Below are 20,446 nucleotides of genomic sequence, written 5' to 3' on the forward strand. Positions count from 1 at the left end.
TGAACTTTTAATCTACTGTATATTACTCCGATTGATGACCATAGTGCATCGTCGAAAAGACTAGCGTAACAGGATCTCTCTGTGGGTGAAGGGAGACGAAGGGAGGTGAAGGGAGTCTCTGTCTTGTCTAAATACAAAAGATTGTGTCTGCACCTGGAGAGAGGATTGCACTGCTGAAAGCGAGGATATTTCATAAAGAGACAGTACCCTAGACCCCGGTTGTGAAGCGAAGGACACCTAAGTGTTTAGCCTAGCCTAGCCTAGCCTAGCCGAGCCTAGCCGAGCCGAGCCTAGCCGAGCCGAGCCGAGCCGAACACACACAGTATGTCTCCATGCCGAGACTGCTGTGGTCACCTAAAGAAGATTGCACTGCTAGAAACAAGGATACGCTTCCAGAGTTCTGACTCGACAATCCAATGGACTCGGTTGTGAAGCTACCAGCGAAGGACAACAAACCCCACCAGCTATGTAACACTGTCTGTAATGAAAATGCCCTCTGGAATAGGCATGGGGCAAAGCCGAAAAATAAATCTATCCCTGGCAGAATTACGATGCCTGAAACGGCAAATATCAAGTGCCCAGAAATAAACTCAGCAACTGGCTGGCCCTCTTTATCAACAAGCCAACAAGATAAAATGGCTAATGTAGCTAATGCAAAAATAGTGGAAAGGTACCCAGGCCTTGAACTGTGCCCTAAGAGAGGGAACCTTTCCCTGAGAGAGGGAGGTTTGGAACCTAGCCCTGAGAGAGGGAGGTTTGCCCTGAGAGAGGGAGGTTCGAAGGGTCAAAGTGACCTACCACTACTGCATGAACCAGGATTATCATCGGAGGACCTGACCCCCCGGCCATCAGCTACTGGCTAATGATAAAGACACCGAAGCTAATGAACAACAAGCTAACGGTAGGAAACGCCCTGGCCCTGAGGAAAAGAACAGGCCACAGCACACTGACGAACAGGAAAACATTGTACCAACAACGCTGATAATAGGTGATTCTGCTGTAGGCTATATCAACAAAAAGAGAAATACAAAGATATACTGCTATCCTGATGGAACTGTTTGTGAAATAACAAAGCATGTAACTGAGGGGTTACAAAACCCTGACTGTATTAAAGATTGTGATAGATTAAACCACTGCTAGTTATGTACTTTAATTACTGGCCAGACAGTACATCAAATATAGATGGTGAACACCCACAAGAACACGGCATTGACACAGAAATAGTATTGGAGGGTAATTTATTATTATTAGGCAACGTTAGGTTACAGAATGAGAATTAGGGTTGCGCTTGTATGGCGAAGAATATACGTAAAGTCAGTCAAGAGCATAGGTCACTAAGAATAGCAGGAATCCTACGATGGGTCTAAGCTGACGCCACCTGTTGTATAGTAGCTACTATATAGGGCAACACTGGTACCGACTGGAGACAATGGGTTCCCTCCCGGGTGTAAGGCCTGGAGGGTAGAGGAATGTTCGGGTACTCCGTCTGATTCAATGAGGAATAAAGAGACTCCAGGTACAGGAGTCGGTCCTTGTAAACTCCCTTGATCAGCAGCAAAAGCAATAGTTGTAATCCAAATGCCCGACAGCATTGATGACAGCTAACCAGCCCCGTCCACGAGGCAGGCCCGAGTTGTAATCCTCACGAGGTTAAATCCCAAACGACAGTGGAAATCAACGATGCTCTTCTCCGGTGGTCATGTCCCAAATCAATATAATCCAACCAGGAATGGTTCTGCAATCGCCGACGCCGATTCTCCTGTGTACATGTCCAACGGTTCTCCGCCTAGGACTCCTCGGGTGTGGGCGACGTATTTAGGCCACACAGCCTGGTTAAGTACACTAGCTAAAGACACGACGAACCGCTGGGTAATGCTACACACGAAATAACTGTGGCCGCACGATATACAATAAATGATCGACTATTTACTTTACATTAGATTAAGTCGAACTCAACGTTACTTCATTAAACTCTGACACTTTTACCATTCTATTCGCACGCGGTTCTCAATGCTCTGTTTAGACGCAAGGTTGCTCACTTCACTGTTTCACCGAACTTGATGAAACAGCTACTTAGACGAACTGAATGAACTGCTGCTGTTTACACCTGCGCCGTATTTATACTTAAGTGAATATCTAGTCCCAACCTCAGTCCTTGTCTCGTATTACTACGCTGACTCCGGGCATGTTCTGACATGCCTGCAGTTGTCTTTGAACTTGCCGTTGGGGGCTTGCGCGCTGGCGCCTGGGGGCGCTGTCCAATAGGAGAGCGAATATTACTCTGGTCTGAACGCAGGTAAAGGGATATTCCGTGTATATATATAAATAATATACAAAGTATATCAAACAATAAAGGTAAATTCTCAGTTTAATCTGGCCCTTCACAACAAAGCACATTCCAAAGATTCTATCGGAAAACACAACAGCCAGGAAATTAATCATCCACGTAGGATCAAATGACATCTCAAATCGACAGTCTGAAAATCTGAAATGTGATTTTATTAAATTGCTGAAAATGCTGGATTCCACAAACATCGAATCGCACATATGGCCCCTTGCCAACAGTCTCTAAATTGACTGAAAGATTCAGCAGACTTCTCCAGCTAAACAAATGGCTCTCAACTGCTTGTGTGCTACACAATGTCAATTACATTGCAAACTTCGACATGTTCTGGAGACGTGAACAGTTGTTCCAAAGGAATGGATTTTCTTTGAACAGATATGGAGGGAAAATGTTCACTTCCCACATTTTCTACTCCATTGACGCCTTGCAACAAGCTCTAAGACGGACAGTACAATAACACAACCTAACTCTGATGATGTCAAGACGATATAATCGCTATCGGAGGACATACAGAGCAAGCTGATTGGTGAGGGGTCAGAACGACTGGATGGGATCATGGAGGACATCCACAGGATTACAGCAGAACTAACAGCGCTCCCCCCGTATCGACGTCAAGGCAGTATATCGGCAATCACCGTCGCCCCTCCCCCCCAGCCTTTCCCCCCCTGTGTCACTCTCCTCCTCCCTCCTCCCTCTTGATCGGGGATCCCCCTCCCCATCAACAACCCTAAAACGCAGGGCGCCCCTCCCCCCAGCCTCCCCCATCTTTCCTCCCTTGTGTCACTCTCCTCCTCGCCCCTCCCTCTTGCCATGTCATCACCAAATTACCAGGCACCCTTTCCCCCCTCTCCCTCCTCACCCCTGTACCAAACCCCCCTTCCCCCCTCTCCCTCATCATCCCTGCTCTCCCCCCGCCTCCCCCCCCCTCATCTCCCCCCACCTGCCTTTCATGCCAAAAATGGTCGAATTTACAGCCAGGCATCTCCAAAACATCAAAAAATAACTATTGCACCATCTGTCCTCGAGAGCCCGCAACTGCAACCTCCGAAACGTCCACCACGCCCCCCACCTCACACCCAAACTACTGCTATCAATTTGTTCCAATAACAAACCATGCTGTTCCTGTTCTCACTATCAGACTCAAGAAGAAATACTGTAACACTTAGCAACCTCATCGTTCAGCCAAGGCCGGCTACACCCCCCATCACAAAATCACTGACAATGGCCCTTCTGAATGTTAGATTGTTGAGCAACAAATCTTTCTTAATCAATGATCTGATAACTGAAAACAATTTGCAATGCATGTTCCTAGTCGAGACCTGGCTAAATGACATTACTGGTGCGACAACGCTGATAGAAGCCTGCCCTCCAAATTACAAGTATTATCAATTTGTATCTACATCGTTTGTATGTAATGACATTGACATGGGTGAATTTACATCATTTGAATATCTTGCTATTGAGCTCAAAGCTGAACTGTCTTTGCTCATCATCACATTGTACCGGCCACCAAAATACTCATCAATATTTCTGCAGGAATTCTCAGAGCTAATCTCAGTCAGTATCCTTAGATGTGAAAGATGAATCATACATGGAGATCTGAATATTCATATAAATAAGAAGAACGACCCCAAGGCTATTGAGCTTACCAACCTACTGGACAGCTTTGAGCTAATACAACATGTAAATTATTAACCCACTCACCAACATGGTGACACCCTAGACTTAGTGATGACAACAAGGCTGAACATTGATAAAGTATCAGTAATCGAATTACCTATATCTAACCATCACTGTGTATTCTTCAATGCTAACCTAAACTTAACAGAGACAAAAAAGGTAACCATTATAAAGCGAAGAGTACTAGATGACATTGCAGAAGAGAAGTTCTCAAACATCATGAGACAAACTGAACCATCCAGCCTGGACTGTTCTTTAAACTGCATGGTTGAAAATCTCAACAACACCCTATCATATACACTGGATGCTGTCGCTCCATTAAAGACAAAACAAATCTCCCCATGGTTAAATAATAGCAGTGTTGGTCAGACAAAGATAATCTGTAGAGCTGCTGAACGAAAATGGAGGAAAACCAAGCTCACATAACTGCGATATATATAAGGAAGCCAAGTGTGAGGGCTGGTGGAACTCTGCACGCTTCCCAACGAGGGGCGTGCCGAAGAATCAGTTTCACGCACCTGAGAGTGGTTGGCAATCAGCTAGTGGAGAGCATAAGGATTGCCGACTGCCTTCCACTCTTGGCCAGGTCATTCTGTACGCTACCATCTACCGCCGTTTCCTGGAGTGGGACATCGTCTTCGCTCTCTATACTTCCACGGGAGGATCCCTATGTTCTCACTCCAGACGTCATGCCATCTACATTGCTACCATCTACTGCCGCGTCTCCGGCGTGAGACGTCATGCCATCTACATCCTACCACCTACTGCAGTGTTGTTTTGTGGATACTCCCTGTGTAATCACCGCTTCCGTGCGGTCCTCGTTTTTCAAGTTCCCTGTCAGCACCTTTGCCTGGTGAGTCTCTTGACTACCTGAACATTTCCGTGATATCCTGGATGTTTTTTTTAGTGTATTTCACCCTTAAAGGGTCAGTGTTGCTTTTTTCCCTGTGAAATAAATAATGCCCTGTTTTTTGCTAACTCTAATACCTGTCTTGTGTTGTGCTATTGGGGTCGCTTTACAAACCATAACACCATGACTGCATATAACAAAGAAATACGAGTGGCAAGAAAGGACTATTTTCCTAAGATTATCACAGAGAATGTTGGAAACTCTAGAATATTATTCTCAGCCATCGACCAGCTACTCAACACTGCCCCCACCCCTCCACAGTCATCTGCATCAAAATGTGAATAACTAGCATTATTCTTCAATAACAAAATAACTTCAATTAGAGCCAGCATTAGTCCTGATACAAACATGGACACCATCAGCAAACCCTGCGAAAAAGTAACCATAGGAAAATGTGCTTTCATTACATCAACTGAGCTTTACAAAACTGTCATGGAATGTAACTCCTCCACTTCCTATATTGACCTTATACCCACAGCATTTTTAAGCGAATATTCGAGAGTATTGCAAGTCATGTCCTAAATATTATAAATACATAGCTTCCCAGATGCATTCAAAACAGCTGTCGTAAGACCCTTACTAAAGAAACCCAAACTAGACTAATTTATTAACCAACTATAGGCCAATATCCAACCTCCCATTCATCAGCAAGATACTTGAAAAAAAATTCTCAATACAAATAAACTCTTTTCTCAAAGAAAACGATAGGTTATGTAGATAACCTAGTTATATTAGTATTGGCTGAGCGTCCCGCTCTGAGCCTTATGAGATACCCCTTATCTCCTATGATACCTACTGTATCCCCAACGAACAACTACATGCACCCACACCTGTATGGGGCCCCGCCCCTATGGAGGCGTAGCCCATATAACCATGACTCTGGTCACCAAACACCCTTCCTCGCCAAATCCCGTTCCAGGGAAAGATCCCTCAAGAGGGAACTCAGGGCCGCGCAGAGCGGGACGCTCAGCCAATACTAATATAACAGGTTATAACCTATCGTTATATATCGTATTTGCTTATCGCGTCCCGCTCTGAGCCTTATGAGATATGGGGAAGAGCGGACGCGAGACCCGACAGATGTACCCCCTGAGGACCCGTAAGCCCACATCAAGGGGTGCGGGGAGCCCTGTCACCCCATCCTTCCTAATGAAGGGGGGGCGCAGTCAACTCCACCTGAATGCGAACAAGAGGGAACCAGAACCCCTTGAACACACCGTACAGGCGGAACCACGTGTGACTCAACACACTGTGGCCCATACCCATACACTCCTGCTACCCGACCAAGGACGGGAAGCAGGAAAGGCCACAGACCCCAGAACCGCCTGGGAGACAGAACCCCCGGTCATGTCCATGAGGTAAAACCTTACAAAGGGACCCGGGGAGGACCATGAAGCTGCAGCACAGATGTCCTCCACCGAGGCCCCACCCAGGAGAGCGGCAGAAGCAGCCACCCCACGATTGGAGTGCGCCCTGACGCCCCCAGGGGGATCCTGCCCAGCCAATGTGTAGCAGAGGGTAATGCCCTCGCACAACCAATGGGACAGGCGCTGCTTCGACAGTGCCTTACCAGCACGAGCCCCACCGTAACAGACAAAAAGCTGGTCGGTAACCCTGAAGTCCTGAGTACGGCTGAGGTAAATCCCCAAAGCACGGACTGGACATGACAGGTGAAGGCCCGCATCTAACTCACTAGTGTGAGGAGGAGGACGAAACGCCTGAACCACAATATCCCGGGAGCGGAAGGAACTCCGGATATTCTTAGGCACGAAAGCAGGATTAGGTCGCAGAGTGGCACCGCAATCGGTCCGAAAAGACAGGCACTCTGGACGTACCGAGAGAGCACAGAGCTCACCTACGCGTTTAGCGGAAGTGACAGCCAGTAGGAACGCGGTCTTGAAGGACAGCTGTCCCAACGGCGCCTGCTCGAGCGGCTCAAACGGGGCCAAGGACAACCGACCGAGGACCAATTGAAGATCCCAAGTCGGAGCCAACGAGCGTTGCACCGGCTTAACGCGTCGAGCGCCAAGCAGGAAACGCTTCACAAGAGGGTGGCTGAACAAGACATCCCCTCAAACCCCTCATGATAGGAGGATATAGCTGCTGCATATACCCTCACCGTCGAAGCCGACAGTCTATCAAGGAGAGACTGGAGGTAACTAAGGACAGCATCCAGGGGGCAGGAGACTGAGTCCCGGCCCCCCGCCTTACACCACACTTGGAACATACGTCATCTGCCCGCGTAAGCGCGACAGTGGAGGGAGCATGCGCATTCCAAATGGTAACACCATCAGGATCAAGAACCTGCGCCCCTCAACGTACCCGTCCCAACAACTGACCTAACAGATGTATGGGGAAGAATCGGTCCCAGACCTGCCAGGCCATGTCCAGACGTAATCCTCACCCGTCAGGATGAGGACCGCCCCGCGACAGTACACCTGCACCCACATTCTCCCTGCCGGGGATGTGGGGAGCCCTCAGGCCGCGCAGATGGAGGACGCCCATAGCCAGCCACCCGCCGCCTGGTGCAGACAGGGGGAGCGTATTCCTCCCTGTCTGTCGATACACGACACTGACGTCGTATCGTCCGTCCTGATCAACACCATCTGTGGACCAGAAGAACCGCTTTCAACACCAACACATTGAACGTAGCGCAGACCGGGCAGCATGGTTTGCCAGCTGCCCCCTACTGCGTTGGCCCTCGCTGGTGACGCGTCGGTGAAAACGCGACGTGAGACAGCACCGTAACCGTCCTAGGACAGAACCTCCCGAGCGTGTTGACAACACGCTCTGAGATGGATGCCCACAGCCCTCCAACCGTTGACTGGGAAGAGGAGTACTCTACATCCAGTCTACAGCAACCCCAGGCTGGTAGAGACCTGCCTGGTACGAGACCTGACGATCCACCTTGACCGCGAAGGACCAGAACGTCATCAGGGCAGAACACTCCGTAACCCCTGACGACGCAGAGGCCCCAGTGCGGCCTCCACGTACTTGGTGAAGATGCGGGGAGCCAGAGAAAACCGAACGGCAGCCTCTGGTACTCATACGCTAACCCTGCAAAGGAAGCGTAGGTAAGCCCTAGGATGGAAGATCGGAGATGCGCATACGCATCCTACAGGTCTATGGAGGAGAACCAGACCCCCACCTGACAAGTGTTCAACAGGTAGGAGACGATCCAAAAAATGCTGAACCTTCCCATGGGACAGGTCCAGCCTGGGTCTTACACCCCTCCCTCCCGACTTCTCAGCAGAGAACACCGGGAGGAGAACGCCACGACGATGGCTTGCTTCGTCCACAGAGATTGGATCTCGTTGACCAGAGCTGTCACTGCTGGAGACCCTGACAATAGGGTCTGTACCAAACCTGAAAACGGGTGGGGTTGTGTAAACACAAGTCCCCGCCTCAGCGTTCTCTCCATCCACCTCGACATATGGTACTGCCGTAGTCATATGTGACGACACTCCCAACGCACCCGCCGTCACGTGGCGCAGGTCCGCCAGGAACTGTAGATAGTTGGCCCGGTCCCCCCGCTGTGCGTAGCCAACCCTGGAACCGTGCGAGCAGCGCGTTCCGTGTCGGAACATCTGACCCTGACACCACCCACGAGGCAATCGCACCCAAGGGGGAACCCCGACAGAAAGGGCCGGTCTGATACGGGGGGCTTCCGATGAAAAAAGCCCCCCCACTGAACACCCCTCCAGAACATGCTGAGGAGTTGTTCTGCAGCCGGACATGCAAGGTGTAAGGCCCCCATGGGTTCCTACACACCGTAGCCCTGCAGTGATATTACTACCACCCCAAATCACGTGTGCCTGCGACCACTTGCCAATATTTCAGGAGTGGGAGGCACCAACATGATACCTGGCCTGGCGAAGGCGAGGCCGGGGAAGCCCGCACTGTGTGCCTCAAAAGGTTTCGAGACCCCCTGCTGACAACACTTAAGTTGACAGACGTAACACCAGGCTCAACCAACACAGCTCAAGGTGTGGGAGCCGCTTGACAGCACAACATTCTCACGGACAGACCCAGGCTCAGCCATCAACTGGGTGTCAGCCCCTGTCCCCATGAGAAGCGAAAGGGGGGCCGCCCGCGCATCAACGAAGGCACGCGGCCCGCAGCCAAAGGAAACAATCAGAGCCCACTTTTTCCGCTGGTGTTGGGGAAGGGAGTGATCGGAGAGCGGGCTGCTCGCGGCAGGACGGTGACGGCTTGTTTGTTCAAGCCGAACCCATCCTACATGGCCGATCCCTCGGCCGCCAAGGCTGTCGGCCTTGTGGACACCTGTCGAATCAACACTCAGGATACCTCCGGCGGGGGAAAACATGGCCGCCTGTCGAGGGCCTCGTCATCGCCGCTGACGAGGCCGTGCTCTCTCTTCTTCTGGCTGCGCGGTGTGAGGCGGTGTAGGGCCTACGACAATACCGCCCGCGCTCCAGCAGAAGACCAAAATCCCCTGCGGAGAGGGGAACCCTGAGCGGTTATAGCTTGCGGCTGGGTCAAAGCTAATAACGTCAACAACCTCGCGCGATGTGTCGACGTCGGCTGGCCCTCAAGGCCCCGCCACCAGACACCATTTTTTTAATAGAAAAAAACAGCAATTCGAACACAGTTCTAATCGTTGCCAATTCCATACCGTGGCGGTACAAGCTTTAACAGCCCACCAGCCACTCGCCAGGCCGACCCACCCATGGCGTCGGCCGGGCGGGGCACTGTTTCAATATGTCAAAAACAAAGGACTGATGTTAACACGGAGCACCAGTGGTGGTTGCAAACAGCAACCTCCACTGTGGTGTGCACCATGAAAGGGTTAAATGAATAAAAGAACTAACCACAAAATACTGTAGAATGAGCAAACCCATACACACAACGTTAAGGGGAGGCGGACCAGAGCGACCTAGTCCCGCCCAGCGTTTCCGTTAGAACATATTCGTGGCGGTCTGGGTGTCCTGCAAGATTTCTATCCCCGGACATATTCGAGAAATTCCGGTCAGAGTTTTAAACAGCAGTCTGTTATAATCACATTTTTATGAGCTAACGAATTCCGTTATATTGGACATTTGTATTAATTACATCAAGCGAAGAATGAGAAATTGATTTGCAGAATCAAATTACTATCTCTCGCCTCCCAAGTTAGTGCGATACACTAATCCAGCATCAAGCTCCCGCCCCGCAGGCTTGCGCTGCAGCAGCTGTCACACGCACCCCCAAATGAATCTCGAATCGACATCGCTTCACCTCGTTGTATCAGACACGTCACACATATCATAATGTTCAACTTCACACACAGCAAACTGTAGTTGATCATCACATTGCCTCGTTTGCTAGCTCGTCGCCACATGCAGAGAGGACGAGCCACATGCTCGTAACGCATTTGTTGATTTCATTATAGCCTACATTTAGTTATAATCAATAATATGCATTACTATGTGACACGGCAGTCACATATGATTAAAAAATGTCAACACTTACTCACCCCGTCTCTCGTTGTGCCTATCCGTTTTGTACCTGCGAGAACAGCGGGGTCGTTTGGTTGGTTCGACTTTGATAGATCCCCATTGGAACAGGTGGACGTCTGCGAGGCTCGCAACGGTAGCAGCAGACTGGGGATGCTCTTTGTGGTTCAATCAATAAAGTGTACTTTGTGTACGTTCAATCAATGTTATCTCTCGTACATCATAGAGGCTAGACTACTAGACTATAATGTCGCACCTCAGCCAGGAGAATTTAACTTTCCACTCCTGAACGCTCGACATTTCTGTTTCTTTTCCGCGGGAGCCACCACGGCATCGGCGGTCTCTGTGACTTCAGAAGACTCATCTTCGTTGTCATTATTATTAGACCTGCTTGTGCTTGGTTTCATTAAATATTTGTTAAGCTTAGCTTGTTTGGCCATCTCTCTCGCTCGTATACCGGTTTGTCGTTATGGTGGCCAGACAGGCTCAAAAAAAGAAAGAAAAAAATATTCACATCTGAGCGGCGCCATCCGCGCTTTATCAGAGTGAAGCAACAATGAAACAAATGTAATGATTGTTTCGTTCATCGCATAGGCTATTTAATTTTAGCCTATTTTAATAAAATTCAAATAATAAAATTGTGCTTAGAGGAATTATTTTCACCGGACATTATGACCGGAGAGATTTAAATATTCTGACTTCAACATATTTTGCCGGTCAAATACCGGTAATTACCGGCTAACGGAAACGCTGGTCCCGCCTTCATTCAAAATATTCACAACAGCACACCAGCCCTAGCTTAGCCCATTTACCAAAAAAGGTAAACAAAGCCCCCCCCGCACTACTCCCCCAGTATACCGATTGACCGTCAGTATGAATGGTTGAGAGGAGAGAAAACTGTAGCAAGACAGACCTTCTCATAGCAGAGTGACAGAACGAAACAATAGCCTCGCATTTAAATTCGCACAGGGCCTCACATTTCTCCCAGGCGGTCCTGCCCCTATACTACTACAGCCTAGCGTGAGGCGATGTGGGACCCAGATCAACAACCGCCTGCGCACAGACACGCAACATGTTTACTGTTGTGAAGGGCCAGATTAAACCGAATATATATATTTATTATATATATATATTTAATTGTATTTGTATATTCTCTAATATTCCTTGATATCCCTTGTATATTCCTTGTACAATATGCATTGAATATCCATTCTAGCCTACTGAACATCCCATAATAGTCTCCATTCTACTATTGGTCGAGACCTTGGTGCCAGGCTGCCATACCCCCCAGACCCAGTTCAAACGTACCGCTCAACATGTACGAACAAGTCCTAGTTCCGCGTAGGAATCTGGCTACCGCACCACTAACGGTACTATTTGTTCATAGTGCGTATATATACTGCGCTACGAAAGTAGGACTTCCTTTTTAGTCCAGTTTCTTACCCTCCAATAGAGTGACAGACGTAAAGCCTCCCCGCGACGCCACGTGTGGGAGTAAGGCCAAGTTCGGCCTACCATCGGTATTGAGACATCGTGTATATTAATATTTGAATAGTCATATTTGGCACTATATCGTCGAGTTGGACGTAGTCTATTAAGCTAATAATAGTCTATTCATATGTAGTGCTTCGTGCGGTGAGAATACTATCGTAGTCAGTACCCCATCGTTTCGGGCAGAGAACTGGCTGCTTATCCAGGGTGGCCGACCCCATGTGAGGCTGCACCCGAGGAGCCCCAGAGCCGACGAGCGAGTGGACCTGTATACCGGATTATTCTACCGACGACAGCCCGCCTTCCCAGGCACGGATTATGCTTTGTGTACAGTGATTATTCCATGGATAAAGACCCCCGACACTGCCGTGTGTTGGAACCCCCCCCCCTGGAGAGGACGCAAGGTGAGGAGGCGCTCTGCAAGACGAGGTCGCTTCACGTCTCTCCTCCGTGGACCGGAGAGAGCCGGCCCACAGAGAGTCCAGCTGCTTTCATCTGTGGTCCAAGGATCGCTGGCGCATTGAACTGCACTACTGTGGGTTCACCCAGGATACCCTTAGCCGGACGAGGCAGCCAGACTCTACCCCCCCCCCCCTCCTACTCCTGTTGTCTTACAAGCGACCGGATTAACCCCCCTAGTGTATCCAGTCTTATAATCATTAAAGTATCATTGCTGTTATTCCTTAACTATTCCAGGTCGTATATTTACCACCTGCGCCATCAGAGATTGGACATTCTCTATTGATATACCGACGAATACTCTTTGCCATAAAAGTGCATACTATTTCAATTCCTAAATGTAATTAAGTGATTAAGTGCTTGCTCTACACACCATTGCTGTGTAGGAATAAATACATACTTCGACTTCGTACATTTGTGTTGGATCCGTTTCATCTACGTGAGAGTGTTTATCATAATATATTTATGCCGAGTACTGGGTGGCCGAATATAAAGTACAAAGGTAGTGGTAGTAAGTATCATATCTAGTAATACAGTCAGGGAATTGTACCCCTCAGTTACATTTACCATGTCGGCTGGACCCATAGCCCCACTACCCGACGCCAATGTGGATAGGAACTAGCCAGCTGAGCCATAACCCGCCGTTAAGTCCCATCCTGCAGTATAGCTCTACTGCTACACCGCCGAGCTCACGCATCGCCCCAGATGGGGACACCGTTCCATAGACCCCGCCGGAACACAAGGTAACATACCAGGCTAGGCTACCTAGCCACGGCCTACCCTGTTGTCAACCCATTTACCCGAAAAAGGTAAATAGGACTCAGCAAAAAAAACCACAACAGCTACCGACTGACCTTCATTGATGAACCGGGCAAGAGGAGGGAGAAGTGACAACATCTCACGGCGGAGACATTAGAACAGCGTAGCAGTTAGCAGTAGTAGTAGCATGTGGCATTAGCGATAGCATGTAGCATAGCATTAGATGTTTAGTAGCACGCCCAAGACAGCTTGGAAACCGTTCCCTGCAGTGAACGTTCACCAAACCATCCTGTAACAAAACAAACCAGCATTACTAACACTAATACCCATGCCTGAAGACACAGGGCCTACCTGGGTACAAGCTGGCCCGACAGCCAATCTTGTACAGCTGAACCTCGATCTGCTGTCATCAGACGAGGAACATCAACATAGGCCCGTCGTGTCGCCGAAAACATGCGTCGAAGATGCCAGGGGCCAGCAACCTCCGGTAAGCTTTCAACATTATGACTCTGATCTTTTTCATCCTGCTAGTTACGTATGGTGCACGCAGCCAGTACGCTGGAACGAAAATAGAGGAAGGGTGTTTGGTGACCAGAGTCATGGTTATATGGGCTACGCCTCCATAGGGGCGGGGCCCCATACAGGTGTGGGTGCATGTAGTTGATCGTTGGGGATACAGTAGGTATCATAGGAGATAAGGGGTATCTCATAAGGCTCAGAGCGGGACGCGATAAGCAAATACGATATATAACAACATCATGTAGGAATTTCAATCAGAACGCACCATAGCACTGAAACTGCTCTTACAAAAATAATTAGTGACCTCAGAATAAACTCTGATGCAAACAAAGTCTCAATTCTCGTCCTATTAGATCTAAGCGCAGCGTTTGACACGATCGACCATGATATCCTAATAAATCGTCTAGAAAAGTTAGTTGGTCTTTCTGACTATGTATTAAACTGGTTCAGAACATAATCAAAGGAAGAAAATATTACGTCAGGCTTGGAGATCATTCTTCTGAGAAACATGACACCTACTTTGGAGTTACACAGGGGAGCTGCCTTGGTCCATTATTATTCTCACTATACATGCTGCCACTCGGAGACATCATTAGAAAACACAATGTATGTTTCCATAATAGTTACGCTGATGACACACAATTGTACATCTCCGCTGAACCAAATGATATCACAGCTATAAACTCCATTTCCTCCATTTTAGCAATAAACAAATGGATGACGAACAACTTCCTAAAATTAAATGAGGGCAAAACTGAAATCCTACTAGTCGACCCTATAACAAAAAGAGAAATGTTACAGAGCAATATGGGGCAACTTACTCCTTGGATCAAACCCGAAGTTACAAGTCTTGGTGTTATAATAGACTCAGACCTAAGCTTTAAATCACACATCAACAAGGTGACAAAAACATCATTTCCCCACCTTAGAAAGATAGCTAAGGTACGGACGTTTATAAATAAAAAAGATGCTGAAAAACTGATCCTCACTGGCCTCCCAAAAAAAAACACAGAACGACTCCAACTCATTCAAAACTCGGCAGCTAGGCTACTAACTAGAACCAAGAGGAGAGACCACATCAGTCCAGTATTAGCTAACCTACACTGGCTTCCGGTAATATTTAGAATTGATTTCAAGGTCCTCCTCCTTATATACAAAGCACTAAATGGAACAGGACCAAGCTACATTGCAAATTCTCTAGTCAACTATGTGCCTCCTAGAACATTGCGATCATTTACTACTGGTCTATTGAAGGTTCCAAGCCACAGTCTAAGGAAAATCGGGGATGCAGCCTTTGCAAACTATGCACCAAAGTTATGGAACACACTACCTATGGACATTAGGGAAGCTAGATCTCTTAATATTTTTTAAAATAAGCTAAAAACGTACCTCTTCACCATAGCCTTCTAATACACTCCGCTGTTTATTGTACTGTAGCACTATTTTACTCTGTCCATTCTATTGCATAATTTTACTATCTATTCTATTCTACTATTTTATTGCACTGTATTATTTTACTCTGTCTATTGCTTTTTATTACAGGTTCAAAACTGTCAGGTATTAAACTGTGTGGGTATCAAACAAGAGACTGTCAGGCTTTAAAACTGTGTAGGACCCAGGCCTAGAACTGCACCCTGAGAGAGGGAACTGCGCCCTGAGAGGGAGGTTTGCCCTGGGTGGGAGGTTCAAACGGTCAAATTATGTATAAAACAGGAGGGAAGACTGTCAAGTTTTAAACTGTGGATACCAAACAGAGAAGGTAAAGACGACTTTGAACTGTTGAACAGTAATCCAGAACTATTTTATTGCACTGTAAAATATATATATATTTTTTTATCTATTCTATTCTACAATTTTATTGCACTGCACTATTGCACTATTTTACTCTGTCTATTTTATCTTACACTTTTTATTATTGTCTATTTAAAACTGAATCAAACCATAAACAAGGTGGCCTGTTGGGATGTTAGATCCTAATGTGAAAAACTGTGATTTTATATCTGCACTTTATGTGCTCATTTTATGCCTGTCTTTTTTCTGTTGTGAAGCACTTTGAGCTGCAGTTTCTGTATGAAAAGTGCTATACAAATAAAGTTTATTATTATTATTATAGAGGCAATGTTTCTGCAGCATAGGAAAAATGCACATTTCAAATCAGTGATCTAGATCAGGGGTTCCCAAACTTTTCAGGCCGGGACCCAGAAAATAAGGCGTCAGAGAGCCGCGGCCCAATGCACATCGTCAGGCTTTTTTTTTTTTTTTTTTTTGCCAGGCGACCGATTTTTTAAGCCAAATATCACTTCAATCCTATTAAGTTAGTTCAAGTTAGTTATTCATTTATATGTGCTATTTATGAGAGGGCTAACTTGTTGCAAAATAATAATGATAATAATAATAGCCTCATTAAAATACTACTACTACTACTTTTTTTTTTTTTTACTTTTTTTTTTTAGATCATCTCGCGGCCCTCCCGTGGATGCTCGCGGCCCACCTTTGGGTCGCGACCCCGACTTTGGGAACCACTGATCTAGATCAATATCAAGTGCTGTGGAATTTTTGGGACAACCAATAAAACAAATAACGAGGAGTCATAAAATGATTTCTAAATGACATACATTTCAATTCAGCATGATTTGTGTCAACACTCAAAACTCATAACTAGTTGTAAATCTTTTCCACATTTCCCACATTCTCATATGTAAATTTTTTTTTTCAAAATATTTTCTCATATATATTTTTTTTTTTTTTTTTTTGCCCTTTTTTGAGGGCACTCCATCCACCACCCCCCCCCCCCCCCCCCTCTTCGGGGGACAACTTTATTATTTATTATACGTTTTAATTATTTACAGTACAAAATTAAATAAAAAGTGTAGTAAAATAAGAAAAATATTAAAAAATATATATTTCATTGCCCTCTCGGAGGGGGGGAACTCAGACTAGATATTGACAAACAAATTACAACTAAGGACAATGAAGGACAACAACGAATACACATGACAAGGGAAAGGGGGGGGGGCAGAGAGGGGAGTAAGTAAAGTAGAGGGGGATTGAGAGAAGGGTGGGTTATGGAGTGGATGGCTCACAGGTCAATCTCCTATGATTAGGATTAGGATGGCTCATATGTCAATTTTGGTAACAGGGCGGGGATAATTATTTAGATGCACATCATGTCAGGATGTGCTTAACGAGCTGCTAGCGAAATCATACTAATTACTCCCATCTATTTTGTGATGCCAGAACGGACAGATTTCTTGCACATGCGCCAAACTAAATAGGCCTAACTAAGCAAAAGAAGTCCACATCAAGAAAGAAGAGCAAGAACAGAGTCAGACAGTATGAAAATGACGTCACGTATCATTACTTGGACTGTCTGGAGATCAACTAAAGAACTAGCGAACTAACTTTGCTAATGCCAAAAGTGCTGCTAAGTAAGAGGCTCTTGAAAAAGTATCATTCTGAGATTCTGGTTTGACATTTGGTGTGCCTTGAGATTATGGTGTGCCTTGAAAATCTGGTTTGACTTATTATTTTTTTTAACCCTTGAGTCAACCTTCAAAAAACCCACTACATGTCTCCCTAGTGACCGAAACTGCGATCTCAGTAAAACACATCTTTTTCATGTATTGTTCCAATTTTCTTTCATGAATAATATCATTATTAACTTCAGTCCTCACCATACATATCGAATATTTATTCATTTTCAGGATTGTAACCATTTCTTAAATTAGGGTTAGGGGAGGCGGCTAGGTGGTGTAGTGGGCAAGGTTCTCGCCACCAACGATGGAGACGCTGGGTTCGAGCCCAGCTCTCGGCGTTGCTACCAGCTTGGCTGGTCGTTCACACTAACACAATTGGCAGTGTTAGGGGTGGGAAAGCTGGTGGGTGGGTCCTGGTCGTTGTAAACAGCGACTCCTACAGTTCGGTCGGGGCGCCTGCTCAGCGAGGGAAGGATCTGGAGGGAGGTAGTGTGACCTTCCACACGTTACACTCTCCCAGTGAGAGTCTGCGCTGCCAGGCTGGCTGCCGGCTGGCTGCACATGTGTCGGAGGAAAGCATGTGATAGTCTCCGGCCTCCCGGACCAACAGTAGGGGGGGGTGCGCAACGACCAGAAAGGGGGTTGGGAATTAACATAACGACTAACAGTGGGATGGGAGAAAAATCGGAAAAAGGAGGGGGGGAAAAGATAATAATAAAAAAAAAATTAGGGTTAGGGTTATGGTTGGGGTTAGGGTTAGGGTTGGGGTTAGGGTTAGGGGGTTAGGGTTACCCTAGGGTTACCCTAACCTGTCCAGTTCTGCGACTAGGATGAAAGGTGTGACACTTGTTGTTCACATGCTTAATAGTGATTGGTGTCACCCTTGTCGCAGTTCTGGTCAAATGGGTTAGGGTTAGGGTTTGTGGCTAGATTTTATGTATATGCCAAAAAAGTAGCTCAGTATCACATCTTGGACTCACATTACAATAATCATTTTTTTTTTTTTTAAGATATTTTTATGGCATTTTTGTGCTTTATTGATAGGATAGTCAGAGAGAGAAATTGGGAGAAGAGATGGGGGAGGACATGCAACACATGTCCTGGGCGCGTGAACACTTTGGGCAACCAACATGTACTTCCGCGTTTCTCTGATTGGCCAGCGTTGGCCAGCGCTCTCCTTTGTGAATACCAGCCGCTCTACGCTCGTTTATGAGTCACGTGAAACACTGCAGACCACTGATTGGTCAGAAGAGAGACGTGTCACTCGTTGGAGGCTCTCCAGAAAAACAGAAAGCCGCCATCTTTAATGTCTCGCATAGTAGGATTTCATTTGCAGCAGGAACAAGTGCAATAAACAAAAATGGATACAGTCACTGTGTATTCTGCCTCATTTATTGATGAAACAAAACCGACATCAACACAATTTGCCACCGAGTGGAGAGTTTAGTCTCACAAAAAGATTGCTGACTTGTTAAGCTTGTTGTTGTTGTTAGGTTAGGTGCTAATGTTGTGCTAGACTGGTGCCGTTACAGCTTGTTAGCTTAATGCTAACGTTAACGTTAGCAGATAGACACGAGAGCCTAGGTAACGTTAAAGCAATGAGAGGTAGCGTTAGCAGAATAGACACAACGAGAGTCTCGTTAATGTTATTATTGATTCAGTGAAAACTGTGTTTTACTCTGGCTTGCGCCTAGCTCGCGGACATAAGTTAGCTATGCTGGAGCTCTCAGCTGTACACCAGCGGCCCCAGCTTGTTAGCTTAATGCTAACGTTAACGTTAGCAGATAGACACGAGAGCCTAGGTAACGTTAAAGCAATGAGAGGTAGCGTTAGCAGAATAGACACAACGAGAGTCTCGTTAATGTTATTATTGATTGATTGATTGATTGAATGAAAACTGTTTTACTCTGGCTTGCGCCTAGCTCGCGGACATAAGTTAGCTATGCTGGAGCTCTCAGCTGTACACCAGCGGCCCCAGCTTGTTAGCTTAATGCTAACGTTAACGTTAGCAGATAGACACGAGAGCCTAGGTAACGTTAAAGCAATGAGAGGTAGTGTTAGCAGAATAGACACAACGAGAGTCTCGTTAATGTTATTATTGATTGAATGAAAACTGTGTTTTACTCTGGCTTGCGCCTAGCTCGCGTACATAGCTATGCTGGAGCTCTCAGCTGTACACAGGGAGACAAGTACGAAATGCGTGAAATGCGCATGCACGCGTTACCGGCGTAGGGCGTAGAGGGCTGGCCGATCGCTGGCCAATCAGAGAAACGCGGAAGTACATGTTGGTTGGCGAAAGTGTTCACGCGTCCTGGGCCGGATTTGAACCCAGGACATTGCGATTACGCAGCATGTGTCTTAACGTGGTGCACCACAGGGGTGCCCCAAGAATCTGGTTTGACTTCCGGTTTGTCTTGAGATTCTGGTTTGACTGCTGGTGTGACTACACACACATACACACACACACACACACACACACACACACACACACACACACACACACACACACACACACACACACACGAAGATGTCAGTGTGACTTTCTGTCAGTGTAAATCATTATGGATTTAGTCAGAATTGTTTTTCTTTTTATAAAACCCTGAGTTGAGTAGATCATTTCCTTGTCTTGTAAGCGAACTGAAGGTCAAATTTGTGGGTCACACAAGCATGCCAAAATGTCACAGTGCTGGGTTGCAATGGATTATTATTTCAGGATATATATTCTCTTGACGAGGGAGGGGTGAGAGAGACTCATGTGTTACATATTAGATAATGACCCCAAAAAACAACAACAAGCGATAAACTAGCAGCTGTAAAAACCTACGGTAAGGATTTACCTGTTATGCTCTTTTGGTAGCATGGTGGAAGGTTCTGGAGATGGAAGAGAAAATTCAAAAGCCCTACAGACTCAGTGTCATCCTCAGTTCTGGCAATTGGGACTTGAATCTACAGGCTTCCTCAAGGGTTGACTGTGTACCTGCAACCAGAGGTGGACAATGATTAGCGATGGAACATCCGAAACTAGAATCTTATCTGTAGCTGTAACGGGTCTGCAGGTCCCAACTTGCGTTGTGTTCTTGTGAACTAATCACACTGGACAATAGATATCTTCTTTAACTCAGCTTTATTTTGCAGACAGGTTCCATACAAGCTGTGCGGTTTGTGTAGCTATAAAAAGGAGCAAAGGCATTTGTCACCATTTGTCTTCTTTTAACATGCCTCTCGCAATCAAGTTCAGTGCAGACTCAAAACATATTTGAGATTGACTCAATCAAAATCTAATAAAATAAATGTATAAAATACAATGCATGTAAAAGATAATATTGATTGATTGATTGATTGAAAACTTTAT

At 46.5% G+C, this 20,446-nt stretch overlaps 1 protein-coding gene across 1 annotated transcript in view; it reads right to left on the minus strand.

Annotated features, from left to right (window-relative positions):
* slc16a4 (solute carrier family 16 member 4) overlaps positions 1-19,954 on the minus strand; it is a gene marked incomplete at both ends in the record, with an annotated part of 117,119 nt that extends 97,165 nt beyond the window's left edge. Inside the window, one exon of the mRNA XM_084333228.1 lies at positions 19,932-19,954. Coding sequence (XP_084189354.1) covers positions 19,932-19,954 — 23 coding nt within the window. The remainder of the gene's footprint in view (positions 1-19,931) is intronic.
* Positions 19,955-20,446: the final 492 nt, after the last annotated feature.

The sequence above is a fragment of the Notolepis coatsorum genome, assembly GCF_963971535.1.
Source record: "Notolepis coatsorum genome assembly, chromosome: 17".
Lineage (NCBI taxonomy): Eukaryota > Metazoa > Chordata > Actinopteri > Aulopiformes > Paralepididae > Notolepis > Notolepis coatsorum.